This window comes from Condylura cristata, unplaced genomic scaffold (assembly GCF_000260355.1).
Source record: "Condylura cristata isolate star-nosed mole 26May11 unplaced genomic scaffold, ConCri1.0 scaffold00020, whole genome shotgun sequence".
Classification (NCBI taxonomy): domain Eukaryota; kingdom Metazoa; phylum Chordata; class Mammalia; order Eulipotyphla; family Talpidae; genus Condylura; species Condylura cristata.
This window is the reverse complement of record NW_004567121.1, coordinates 8,132,849-8,146,985: the sequence shown is the minus strand read 5'-3', so window position 1 is coordinate 8,146,985 and position 14,137 is coordinate 8,132,849. Positions and strand designations below refer to the sequence as shown.

At 45.7% G+C, this 14,137-nt stretch overlaps 1 protein-coding gene across 1 annotated transcript in view; it reads left to right on the top strand.

Moving 5' to 3' along the window:
- The window catches only part of FHL2 (four and a half LIM domains 2), a 30,166-nt gene extending 16,063 nt beyond the window's left edge, over positions 1-14,103 (top strand). The window contains exons 3-6 of the mRNA XM_004686190.2: positions 3,976-4,150; positions 8,540-8,709; positions 9,778-9,964; positions 13,451-14,103. Coding sequence (XP_004686247.1) covers positions 3,976-4,150; positions 8,540-8,709; positions 9,778-9,964; positions 13,451-13,602 — 684 coding nt within the window. The 3' untranslated portion in view covers positions 13,603-14,103. The remainder of the gene's footprint in view (positions 1-3,975; positions 4,151-8,539; positions 8,710-9,777; positions 9,965-13,450) is intronic.
- Positions 14,104-14,137: the final 34 nt, after the last annotated feature.

The following is a 14,137-nucleotide window of genomic DNA, read 5'->3' as shown; positions in this document are numbered from 1 at the left end:
TTTTAAGAATTAACAGATATCCTTGAGTAAACAAATCAAGAATTGTTGTGTAGAAAGTGTGTATACATGTGTGTGCATGCATTTGCCAGAGAGGGGAGAAGAACTTAGAGGGAAAAGTTGTCTGAGTGACTCACAAGGGCCCCAGGAAAGGAAAGCCTAAATAGCTCAACCCTGGTCATCCTGTGAGAAGAACTCTGACCCAGTTCTCCAGGGTGGAGGATGGGATGGGAAGCATTTCTTAGCATCTCCTCTGAAGGCAAAAGCCCAGGTGAGGAGTGCACCTCAGGGGATGTCCTATCTGGCCACTGAGAGGAATATGCTCTCTCTGAAAGGGGCAGGGCCTTAGTGACCCGGAGGGAGCAAGGGCCAGGGAGCAGCCTCACAAGAGCGGCCTGGGGAAAGCCCACAAGCCCAAACTGATGCTTACAGTCTTGCAAGGGCTTATCAACAGTCCCCAAATTTAAAGGGGCCCTTTCTAGTGTCAGTGTCTATCAACAGATTGGCCTTAAACTGATTAAAAACCTTAACGGAAGAAATGGTGTTAAACCCAGAAATGTGAACTGTAGTAAAAGCGGATCTCTGAATAGCTTTAGATCCACATGAACACTTTAAAATTAGCTTCTCCATGACTGTTCAGTCACATTAACCACTCGCTCACTCTTCCCTCTACTCTCGGGACACGCTCAGCAGGGTGGAGCATGTGGGGACATTCTTTTGTCACCATGGAGGTTCCTTCATCCTTCGTGTGCTGGAAGGTCAGCCCCAAAAGGCAAATTTCCTTAAACTCTTGTTTTCTTGTCAGCCTTTAGCCCCCATCTGTGGAGTGCCAGCTCCCTGGACAGGGCACTGCTGGAGTGTCTTCCAGGAAGCTGCCAGCCCCCCTCTCCCCATTCCCCAGCCTCCAGGTTCTCATTTCACCCAGTCAGTGAGTGATTCACAGAATGTGGGAAACGTTTTGCAACTTTTCCACAATAGCAATCTTTTCTGAGGCAACCAGTCAGTACCAAGGGAACCTGACTAACTCCTCCAAAAAAATGTTTTGACCTACGACATGACAATCAACTCATTTTTTAACTGTGGTAAAATACACATGACAAAATTTACCATCATGGCCCTTTTTTAAAGTATGGCTCTGCTATGAAACCCCTCTCTAGAACTCTTCCCATCTTGCAAAACTGAAACTTGGTACCCATTGAACAGCAGCCCCCCATTTCTCTCTCAGTCCCTGAAAACCACACTTCTACTTTATCTTTATGGATTTGACTACAGCAGAGACCTGTCTATATGTTATCACATGGTATTTGTCTTTTTTGCGACTGGCTTGTTTCACTTGGCAAGATGGCCTCAAGGTTTGTTCATGTTGAAGCAAGTGTCAGAATTTGCTTCCTTCATGAGACTGAATATACCCCATTGTGTGTGCAGCCCACATTTTTATCCCTTCATCTCTTCATGGACACTTGGGTTGCTATTGTGAATAAATGCTGCTCTGAACAAAGAGCTGTCTACAAATACCTGCTGTTAATTTGGGGTATACACTCAAAAGTGCTATTGCTGGGTCACATGATAATTGATGGCCAATTTTGAATGCGGTGTAATACGTTTTCTATACAATTCTTAATACGTTTAGTCTGCAGTCAGCATTAAGACAGTGATAGCATGATCAAGAACCTCAAGTCTTTCATGTTAGGCCAATTGCTGTTCCTATTGGATAGGGCTGTAAGTGCTCCCTTTGGTTGTATTGGAAATCTAAACAAAGGTATTGCTAAATTGCATTCATATAATAGCATTTCTGAATTTTTTTCACTGGGTATACATAGAGCTCATAAATGGTTCAACTTATGGAAGCAAAGCATAACAGACATTACTGGGATTTTACCTGGTGTAGTTGACAGCTTTCAAATCAGAAGGACTTGAACTTGAACCCTGGTTTAGCTACTAGACAGCTGTGTGATTAGGAGCAACTTACTGACCTCCTGGGCATCAGTGATAATATTTATGTCACAGGGCTGCACAGTGCCTATCACTCAGAGTGGGTAACAATTATCAACACTGGCATTCCAGGATGAGAAAAATAATAATTTATGTTTGAAGAAGGGATGTTTGCAGAGTATAGTTGTCAGAGTATAGTGATTTGTATATATAGTCATTAACTCAAAGCAGCTTATACTTTATTTCATTGCCAAATTAACCAATAAAGCCTAATAACCAGTAAAGTTCAGGTGATTTTTCTCTCCAAATTCCTTCAAAGACTTTAGGCTAGAAATGTTAAGAGACACTGGTCTGCCCAGCACACATGCCCTGAAGGTTGGGCTCACCAAGTGGAAAGGGGAAATCAGTAGATGAACACAGTCTCACAGAAACAAGTCCATGCAGTCCTAACTGAAAGGTTCTGCACTTTGTTCCACATTCTCTCGTTGGCTGTAATTCTGCTCCCAGGTGTTTGAGGGTGCAACCGCTAACAGGAGCCGTGTTTGAGGGAGCAGGGCCAGGCACACCCTTCCCTGAAAGCCAGCTGTTTGCAAAGCCTTCACATTTATATTTCTAAAAAAATTCCCTCAACTAAAACAATGTATAAAAAGATCACAAAATCAAACAACTTTGGTTTGCTTCAAGGTTCTGGGAAAACACTCCGGTACTTCATCAAAAGAGAACTGTTTGTTCTCATTTGGATTCTGAGTTGACTTGTGTTTCAGGACTTTCTAATCAAATCCAAGATGAGCTTTCCCTTCCCACACTCGGCCTTGCTCCAGCTGCGACTGGTGTCGGGAACAGATTTCTTGGGAAGGATGTTCCCGAGGGCGTCTGCAGGAGCAGCTGGGTTCAGAATGCCACAGGTCTGGAATACCGCCCAGGAAACCAAACAGTGGCCCCGATTCTATGTCTGCCTCATTAATAAACGAACAATGATTTCAGATTACAGTTGGGAATACAAAAAGCAACTGTAGAGTAATCCCGTTTACAATAAAGCTACATATAAATTGGTTGTGCTGACATTGTATTGGCACTTTCAAAAAGCCATATGCCACTTGAAAAATACGATTTGTAGATTTCTTCTTCTGCCTCAGGCAGGATCCCAGTAGTGGACAGTCAACAGTTTCCTCTCTTGTGTGCACGGTTCCTTTCTACCCTTCACTAAAATGTGTGGCCTGTCTCTGCCACACACACGGACCTTGGTGTTTCCTGCCTGTATGTCCACAAAGTCCCTGCTTCTCTGTCGTCTCCCACGCCAACTTCCTGGTCCGTGTGTCACGACCTCAGCCCCGCACTCTCTGCTGAGTAATCCCGCCTCTGTCCACGCCCCAAAGATAAATTTCAGCTCCATATCCTTGCAGACGCAAAAGCCTCTCCTGTTCTTCAGCCTGGTTGACCCCACTAGCCCCTCACACAGCTCCAGCAAATACCCCTCTCCCGCCTCATCCCTGCTCACGCTCTCTGCCCACTTTCCTTTCTGCCCTTCTGCTCTCTGCCACCTATGGTTTTTGACAGCAGATTGTCACCTCCCGAGGGCCACATGTGACCTGCTTTGTATCAGGTTAAACCCCAGCCTTGTCCTAACGGACACTCTGAGTGTCCCCAGTTAGGGCTTCTCTTCCCATCAGCAACCCCAGAGATCCTGCCTTCACCACTGGTTCTACTGAGCTCCCTTTGCTCAGAAGCATCCGTGAATATTCATGCTTTTTGTTTCTTTCTCATGAGCACAATACCTAAGGGAAATCTGCTTGTTTTTCAAAACTCCTCTCTCTCCTTTGCCCCCTCTCCCTGCCCTCCTACACCCCCTCCCCATCTCCCACACAGACACAACCTCTCTAGGTGGTGGTTCCACGTGCAACAAGAAAGCAGCTTCGTTATTCCAGTGCACTCACAGGCCTCCCCCGCCCCGGCTCCCTTTGCCCCCTGCACCACATCCTGGGGGTCAGGCAGGGCAGCCCGGAGCCCCGTGCCCAGCCTCACTGTCTCTCTGGTCTGGGTCTGCAGGACTTGTCCTACAAGGACCGGCACTGGCACGAGGCCTGCTTCCACTGCTCGCGGTGCAAGAGCTCGCTGGTGGACAAACCCTTTGCCGCCAAGGAGGAACAGCTGCTCTGCACAGACTGCTACTCCCACGAGTACTCTTCCAAGTGCCAGGAATGCAAGAAGACCATCATGCCAGGTCAGCCCTCTCCCTGCCCTCCAGAGGCCACACGAAGCCTCTCTCGCCTGCCTTCTGCTCGATGAATCTCACTCCTTCATGATTTCAGCAAGAGGACACTGCCCTTCCCAAGGGTTAGGCAATGCCATTGAGTCTTAAGAAAGAGTAAAGAAAATAATTTTGTGGAATTTGTAAACACAAAACTTACAAAATAAATGCTGTGGGCTCCTATAGAAATAGAATGGGGAAAGGCCACTGCAGAAGCACGCAAGGTGTGGACCCCAAGAAACGGCCCCTGTCTGGGTGGTGCTATTGCTCCAGACAGAGCCCGTCAGCCCCGCCCCGCGTGCCAGGCCTCGCCAGGTTTAACAAAACATGACTCCCAGCTCAGTCAGCTTTCTGAGCTTCTGCCCCGTCTGAGACCTCCCTGATTTGGCATCTCTACAAGAGAGCCACATTGAGCCAGGAGAGAATTCTACCCACTGTACATCTTAGTAGGCGTGGCCCTTGCAGAAAGCAGGATAGGATGAAGCAGTGGGAGACCTGGGAGCCAGTCCAGCAGGGTAGCACTTAGGATACACACACACACACTGCCGTGGTTTAACGGAAGATTAGGGACGGATAAGTTCAAACGAAGGCACGTGGGTTCTGGGGCGATCATCAGCCCGGCAGTGATGGTGACTATCAAATAAGGCTCATGTTGGTAGGCGGGGCAGGGCCAGGCCAGGACGCCTCCATGCTGTCAAGGAGCTCTTCCAGAGCTGCAGATGAGAGAGACAAAGGGCCTGAAGGTGGTGATAGCGGGAATGAACTAGAACCCCACACCGAGCCGGGCTGACCACAGGGAGTCACATGTGCTGAACAACAGGCCCAGAGCAAGAGGGACACAAAAGCACAAATTGTTGGGCACAAATTGAATCCTAACTAGGTTTGCATGACAAGTGCCCAAAGAAGGTTCCATCATGACTCATACCAGCGCTCTTCCAGTCCTCCCTCCCCGCTCTTCACACCGCCCACTTCATGTAGCTGCCTGCGTCTCTCCTCCCGCACACACTCTCCAGAATTCCCCTGCCGGGCTGTACATCATCCTCCGTATCCACCTCTGCCTTGTTAGTTTGAGAGCTCTTCCTCAGTGGTGTGCTGCCCTTCCATGTGTGCATCCTGTGGGCCTCCTTGCCCTGGGGTCCCTCCTCCCTTACTCCATGGGCACATCAGGACCATGGGACAGGGACCCAAGGAGGAGGCCCCACGGGATACGGTCAGGTCACAACTCTGATGGAGCCACGCATGGGACTCAGCATCTGCCCAGGTGGCTGCACACCCTGGGCCAGAAGCCCTGGGACAGGATACTCACTGTCCTGTTCTGTGTCCTGGGAGAGTGCCCCGGCTCAGGCCCTTGCAGCGAGGATGCAGATAAATCCCAGAAAAAGGAACAGCATGGGCGAGTGGAAGCTTAAATGACCTTAAAGACCACCTGTCTGATCTCACCAGTAAAGAAATGTAAAGGCAGCCCTGTTCCTAATCAGGCAAGATTGGGTTCCATCCGGGGTTTCCCTGAGGCCGTGTGGTCTTGCCTTCTCCCTGAGGAAGGAGAGGCGGGCCTGTTGGGAGGAATGAAAGACACACAAGATGAACGTTTGTGGGATGCAAAGCAGCGGTATCTGGACCATTTCTGATTAAGTCACTCAGCGGTTTTAGTGCTTTGGACTTAAAGCCAGAAAATCCAGGGTCCTCACACTGCTTCTCCGAGGTTCCGTGACCTCAGCCACTAACAACTGTCGCAGCCTTGGCGTCTTCTTCCCAACCCCGTCACGCTACTACATTTCCCCGACAACCCCCCCCCCCCAAACACACACGCACACCCGTGATCATTATTCCACTGTCATCTCTTGTTAGAAGTTTTAGGTGGAAATTTGTAGAAACCCAGCTGATACCTGCTGTGATGGAGGCACATGCCCAGAACAGGGGAGCCAGGGTGGGGACCCTCAATATCATCACCTTTGAGCTGTCTTGGAGAATGCAGCATTTTGTTGGTTGAAATAAGTAGAAGCAGGGTGACAGGAAAAAGCCTGTTTTGCAAAAAAGAAAAAACAAAGCCAGCCCTAAATCATAGTTCCTCCTCACTTAGGATTTCTGAGAGTGCTACGACCAGATCAAGTTGAACAGCAATACAGCATCCGCACAGCTTTTGTGCTAAAATTCAGTGCATATGAGACAAAAGGCAGGTACTAAATGAAAATCATGTCCTCTGGCTCCACCTTCTACAAAAGTCCATTTCTCGAGGAAGTCAAGATATTAGAGCCAGCACAAACCACAGTCCTAAGGCTTTCCTGTTTTCTACCAAATGCTGGACCTGTTAGCAGAGGTGTCTCGCAGATGCACCACAGCCTCTGAGCAGGCTCACACTGTCACTCATCCTTCACCAAGTTTCTGTTCCTTGCTTGCTTATAGAATGGGAAAAAGACCCACCTTTAAACGGTGCTTCCATCTGCTGGAGAAGTGTGGACTCTGCAGCTCTGTTACAAGGAGTTCTGCTGCCGCCTGCTGGCAGTGTGCAGTACTTACACAGGCCTCTGATGCTGGGCGGGAAATGCCGGGTGGATTCTTCACCGGCCACAGACAGGTCTCTGGGCACTGTTACTTTAGAACACGCCAAGTTGCCTTGTATAGGGTCTGCAGTGAGAATCATAATCTCCCCGTTTTCACTAATAAAATCTGTTGGTTCCTGGGCTGCTTTATCAAAGGGAAGGTCAGAGATGAAAGAACAAGTAACAAGTTAAGGGTATATAAGGGAAAAAAAACCTACTGGGATTAAAAAAAAAAATCCACTTGAAAACTTACATAAAAAAATGCCACCATTATTACCTGCATCAGTTGTTTGAGGTAGTTTTCCTTGTTCAGGATTCTTCACCCATACTTTGAGTATGTTTTACAATTCACTCTTGATCAACGAGAAAAGAACATGTTAACAAGTTGTAAGAAACAGAGAAAACCTTTACATTACCGCACTGTGAGCTCCCAGGGTTCACCCTCCCTCCTACAAGAAAACCCACAGGCAAGTGGCCCCGCAGTTCAGTCTGTGTGTTCAGGAGTCAACACTACACTCTTCGGGAGGCTTCTCTGCAGGTTTGGTCTTGGAAGTACAAGAAACTGAGAAGTGACCCCAAGATGACAGCTCACGAAATAGTCATGTAGTGACTTTTAACACCCCCTCCACCAAGGACGACACCTCCAGGCCAGGGCGACACCTCTCAGCCGCTGGCCCCGAGCAGCCCAAATGTCTGATATACTTTGCTTTTTCTTCATCCTTTATACAACTTTCCCCCACCCCCAGTTTTTCTTCTAGTTCATCCAAAGAGTGCTTAGATATCTATCTGGAACCCTTTCAACCTGTAAATATGTATAATTTTTTGGTAAAGTACGAGAAAACATCAATCAACAAATATTGAGCATTTGTTGTGAATCAAATTTGAGGGTGTGAGGGAAGTTTGGGGTGGCCAGTAGTAATGAATCACAAATATTTCCATTCTTAAGGATATTTTTAATCATCCATCAAAGGAAAAACCAATGAAGATCAATTTTTATTCTTTCAAAAGCATTGTTGGGGAAATAAAATCTAGAATCAGAGATCAAATAATTGAAGAGTAATTTAAAGGTCATGATATCCTGTGCCCCGTAGCCTCTGTTTAAGCAGCTTTTATTGCTGTTTCATTTTCCCTTATATTGAGTTAAAAAAAGAATCCAAATAACTCTGAGAAAGTAATAATAAACTTTTATTCCTTTTTTTCTTTCCTTCCTTGCTTATTTTTCCCCACCACCATCCCTCATAAATTTCCATGTCCCTCTCCCCTCCTCCTTAACCTAGAACCCTTAAGGTATTTATTGCCATTCACTGACTTTTCTAAGTATTTTACATACTTGTTTTTTTTTTTTAAAGACTTATTTATTCACACAGAACTGGGGTACAGGCCAGAGGTACAGGGGTGGTGAGAGGATTCACCAGAGTAAGAGTGGGGAGTAGAACAGGCTGACTGATGAAATACATTGCTGAGGGGAGCAGCGGCGGGTCAGGAGAGGTCTGCCACGCCATGTGGTTCTCTTCCAGGGCGGGGATCAAACTCATGCAGAAGTGGCTTTAGCTTCTTAGTGCTGTGCTTTAACCCCCTGCGCCACCAGGAAGGCCCCAGAACTTGTTTTTATCCTTTGGACTTGCTTTACTACGTACACATAACTTTCTCAAACTCCCTCCATGGTGTTGAAAATAACCTTATCCTATCCTTTTTTACAGTTACATAGTACTCCAGTGTGACTATATCTTATCTTCTCCATGCAGATTGCTGGGACTCCCAGACAGTTTGATAACAGCCTGTTTTTTTTTTTTTTTTTTTTTTTTTTTAACTTGCATTACAGGTACCCGAAAAATGGAGTACAAGGGCAGCAGCTGGCATGAGACTTGCTTCATGTGCCATCGGTGTCAGCAGCCAATTGGAACCAAGAGCTTCATCCCTAAAGACAATCAGAATTTCTGTGTGCCCTGCTATGAGAATCAGTATGCTCTGCAGTGTGTTCAGTGCAACAAGGTATCTTGCTCTTCCCAGACTTTGCCCTTCCCAGTCAATTTGCTTCCATAATCCCTGTCAGTTCTCCTTTCCAAAAGGAGTTATTCCTGTAATACCAGAGTAGGGTCACAGTTGTGCCTGTCTCACCTTGCATCCCATAATTCTTTCTTCTGTAGATCGTATCCTTCAGACCTCTGTTCCAATGTTCTTTTCAAAGACATGAGGTGTAATCTAGGGTAAACTGACCTATCCCTTCTTTGTCCTAGAACATTTCCAAATGTTTTGCTCATATTTGTAACTTGATATTAAAGGAAAGGGGAACTTACTATTCCAAAGTTCTTTGCTATACTGTTCTCCTTGAATAACAAGAAAACCACTGCTAAACTGGAGAGAAGGAAGGAGAGGAGGGAGGGGGAGAGGAGGAAGGTGAGGGAGGGGAGGAGGGAGAGGTAGGGATTGAAGGCTAGTTCTATTACATCTGGCTTCAAAGCTTCTTCACACAAATATCTATGGCCACAAGACAGAATGATGAGAAGCAGGCGTGGGGCCTATTCCCCCTAAACCTCCCAGGATGCCTGGATCCCCTCACTAGGCCACAGGCAGCTGCCAACCGCGCTTTCTCCCAGCCCAAGTAAGTGAATAGCCTGAGGTAAGTGGTATTTGAGAGGCTACCATCTACCAGGCTTCATCATGAGGACCCCCAGAGTCTCTACTTTAGTCTCACCACTCCTGGAACAGATAAGGTCCAGAGCACAGGCCGGAAAGGAGCAAGATTAGCATCCAAGTTCGGGACTCTCTGAGATTCCATCTTAACCTCCTGGCACTGCCCACAGATGGAAGCGATGCAGCCTGACCCCCAACACCTGCGCCTCACATTCCCCAGGCCCAGGGCCTCAAGCAGGAAAGCCAGGGTCTGCAATCTGTGAATGGGGATCCATGAGGCCAGCATGAGACCAGGCTCTTGGTGACGTCTACACAAATTGGGTCTTCTCTGGATGAGGCTCTTGTGTCCTGTGGCCCTAGCCAAGACTGGGAAAGTATCCAGAGAACGTCCTCCGGAAGCTGACCCTCTTCCTCTTGTGTCCCCAGCCCATTACCACTGGGGGAGTCACCTACCGGGACCAGCCCTGGCACAAGGAGTGTTTCGTGTGCACAGCCTGCAAGCAGCCCCTGTCCGGGCAGCGCTTCACTTCCCGAGATGAGTTTGCCTATTGCCTGAGCTGCTTCTGCGACTTGTACGCCAAGAAGTGTGCAGGGTGCACCCACCCCATCAGCGGTGAGTGTCTCCAGGACCCACCCTTCCCATGCACCCCCACCTCTCCTTCACACAGCCAGGGACGGTTGGGCCTTTGAGCAAGGGCATGTTGGCTACCTGGATGCTGAAGAAAAAGAGCACGGCATTTAAACTTATTCCAGTTGTTTATATACCAGTTTTCCTTGGCAGCCATTTCGAGAAGGGAAATGCAGTCTTTTGCATGAGCATATTAATTTTAATGCTGTTTCACAGTAATTATCATGGAAAGTCAACGTTTATAAAAATCAAGCTTTATAGTGACATAATCTACATACAAGGACTTTAAAAAAAAAAAGTTTATTTATGCATACAGAACTGGGGTATAGGCCAGAGGTGCAGGGACGGTGAGAGGATTCACCAGAGACAGAGTAGGGAGCAGAGCAGGCTGACTGACGAAGTACACTGCTGAGGGGAGCAGTGGGTGGGTCAGGAGAGGTCTCCGGCGCCATGTGGGTCACCTCCAGGGCAGGGATTGAACTCATGCTGAAGTAGCTTTTGCTTCTTAGTGTTGTGCTTTAACCCCCTGCGCCTTCAAGGAGGGCACCATAAAAGCACTTTTAAATGTAATGTATGAGATGTGTGTCAATGGTAGTTATTACTATTCTATCACTGAAAAAAAAAATACAACATTAAAAAAACTAAATAGAAACTTCCCTCCAAACAGGAGAGTTAATTCTCTGAAATGCAAAGACAACCATTCAGGAATTTGCAGAGCAATTTTTGGAATTATTATCTGGAACCCCAAACAGTTGTGCATGGTTGCTGGTATAGATTAAATTTTGAATAGCCTCCTACTTAGTACTTTCTCTTTAGCAAACTTTAAATAAATGAGTTTTGTAAATAAATTTGAATTTGACATTTTCCATTTTTTTATGTTGGTGCCCCTTAATTCACAGTTTCCATTATTAAGTCCATACTATCAATTTGCCTACTCAATAACATTTACTTGTAATTCCAAAATTAGTACTCATGGTACTTTTGTGGTCATTGGCTAGCATGCAGAGAGGCGACAGGTGAGTCACCTGACTCATACATTCTCATCCCAGATGAACAAGGAGATGCTCTGTCTTCTTTTCTCAACTCTTACATTGTAAACAACGGTTGTTTTCACAAATCTCTCTAGGTAGGCCATGTTTTTTGCATTTTCAGCTTTTGTCAGCAATTTCGCTGTTCAGAATGACCCCCAGACATAGTGTGAAGTGTTATCTACATTCCTAAGTACAGGAAGTAATGATGTGCCTTACAGAGGATATACATCTGAGAGGGAAGCTTCCTCCAAGCACAAGTTATGGGACGATTGGCCATGAGCTCAGTTACTGAGACAGCAATGCCTACTGCATTAAATAAGGTCTCTTTAAGCAGGAACATACATACAGCATCTTATATATATTAGTAGATGAAAATGTGGTGACCAGAAGCTCACTGGAACCTAACCCTGTATTTAGGAGCAATGGTTCAGAATTTGCTACATTCAGTCTTTGTAAAACATAACTCTCTCAAATAATGAGAATAGAGTACATATACACCTTTCACTTAGGAGGATTCATCCCCCATGGACTATCTTTGGCTCTCATTTCCATCACTTGCCCTGCCCTACTTGTTTCTCAAGGAAATACCTGAGCTTCTCAAAGGAGGCTTTCAGCCTGGAACAGCTGCCAGGAACTCTGATCACTAGCCTCTCAGCCTCTCCCTACCAATGTTCCTCACCACCACAGATCTGCAAGGTAGTAGGATATACTAGGAGTGAGAGGAAGAAGAAATATAACATGGTAGAAATGCTGGGGCATCCTAGCACCTTCTCGGCTTTTCTACTAACTCCAAATTTGGAGAGGGAAAAACAGCTGTCTTCCAGTACCTCTGCTGTCCCTGCCCCTAAATCAAGTTTACAGTAAGAGATGCCTAAACAGCTGGGTTTTAAACTTGGTTGCATAGGAAATACCTAGGGGGCTTTAAAAATGTTTACCCTCTGGGTCCTGGTACTAACTAGCTGCAGGGAACCAGTGTTAAGAACTCTCCCTAAGTGAAAGTGTCCGTCTAATCAGTTAGGTTACATAGAAAATTGACTTCTCAGTGAATTCCAGACAACTCAGGCTAGTCTGAGACCTCATATTATTGTAAATGATTATTTAGTTTTTAATACAGTAGTTGAACCACTATTTATGGAAAGAACCCTTTGTAAGTAGGATTTGGGTCCAAATTTTACTATTCCAACTCTAAGATAAGACCCTGTATGATTCTGTGCTATTTCAGGAGCTCAGGTGCAGTATAAACCAAATATATTGTAACAAGTGACCAATACACCTTGAACATGATAGGAATTAGCATCAAACAGGAGTCAAGCAAATCAATTAAGTGAATGAAATCTCTAAAGTCTTTCTCCACTGCTTTCATACTTTTCTCCCAGCTATTTCAGTGGCAGCAGCATCTGCCACCCTCACTAAGCTTCTAACTTGGCAACCCTGTCTCCTAAGCTTCTGCTTTCATAGCTTCTTTCATAGTGCTCCGTCTGCAAGCGTATCCATCATGGGGCCACCCTGGTGGTGGAAGGGGTTAAGTCTCAGCACTATCAAGCTGTCTAAAGCCACTGCAGCACAAGTTCAATCCCCAGCCAGAGAGCTGGCCCACATGGCACAGCAGACCTCTCCTGCCCTGCTCCCAAGTGCCCTCAGCAGTGTATTTCAGTCAATTGCCTGTTCTGTTCTCCACTCTGTCCCTGGTGAGTCCTCTTACGCCCTGCACCTCTGGCCTGTATTCCAGTTCTTATATACATAAGTCAATAAATCTTTTTTTTTTTTTTAAAGGAGTACCTCACACGGGTGACTTGGTGATGGGAAACCCACGGGGATTACAATTGAGATGGGAAAAAAAAAATGTACAAAATGATGTAAAAATAAACTGTTATAAAATAAAAATAAAATAAAATAAAATAAAAAAGGAGTACCCACTCCTCCACCCCACCCACACTGTTACCTCTTGTGAAGTCTTTGGTGGGTATCCAGAGAAAAGTAACACTCCCTTCTTCTGTACTCCCCTTAGCCTTTCATTCATCAAATCAGGAAATGCCTGAGCAGACCTGAAGAACCCAGTGAAGGAGTAAAAACCAACCACTCCCTCTCTCATGGAGTTTCATGCTAATAGGAAAAACACTTAAGTAAAAAAACAAATATAAACAAAGCTGTATTGTTTACAAATATAACAAGGTGGTTGTAGTATTTACCATAGCTCTAGAGCCAGTTTATATGTGTTGGATAGCATGAGTTCAGGGCTGTTTATGGCATCTGACTTATGCCTGTATAAACAGTGTACACCAACACCCGCTTACAGAAACACACATTGCCCACATTACACAATCCAAGCTCTGAAATGGCTCAAGCCAGGATTCTTATATTCAGTCCCAGTAGCCCAGGTTCTAACTGAGCGATATTCCTGTGCTTTCTTCCATCTGATATTCTTTTTCTCTGTTAACAGGACTTGGTGGCACAAAGTACATTTCCTTTGAGGAACGGCAGTGGCATAATGACTGCTTTAACTGCAAGAAATGCTCGCTCTCCCTGGTGGGACGCGGCTTCCTCACGGAGCGTGATGACATCCTGTGCCCCGACTGCGGGAAGGACATCTGAATTCAGCACCGTCTGGCCTCGCAATGCTCACTCGTTCATATATTTTCTTTTTCAACCAGGCAGTAGTATGGTTCCACCAGCCATTCTGAGACTTCCCCCTGTGCTTCTCAATGATAGCCACGTTTGTTTAAATCCTTTCACTTCTTTGTACAAACCATTTCTTTGTAATAGTTCCACCCTAACGAAGAAGAAACTTAGGTAAAACTTAGATAGGAAGGTGGTTTTGAATTTCTGTAATCAAGCAAGGCAAATCCAAGTGTGAAATCCTTTTGAATGATGTCTTTATAAATATATCTTTCTTTCACTGTGTATTTAATTTTTAAGTGCAATGAATGTCACAAACTTGAGTCTTCCTGACTACTTAAGGTAATGAACAAGTTACTACTGTGTAACTTTCTGCCATGTAAGGTCTAAAGCAAGATTGTGTGATTTACAATAGTTACCTAGAACAAAATCTTTTGCCAGGCACAGTGTGTAAAATAAATAATGGTTAAACATTGACATCCTAAGTCCAAACAACACTTTATTGCATGCC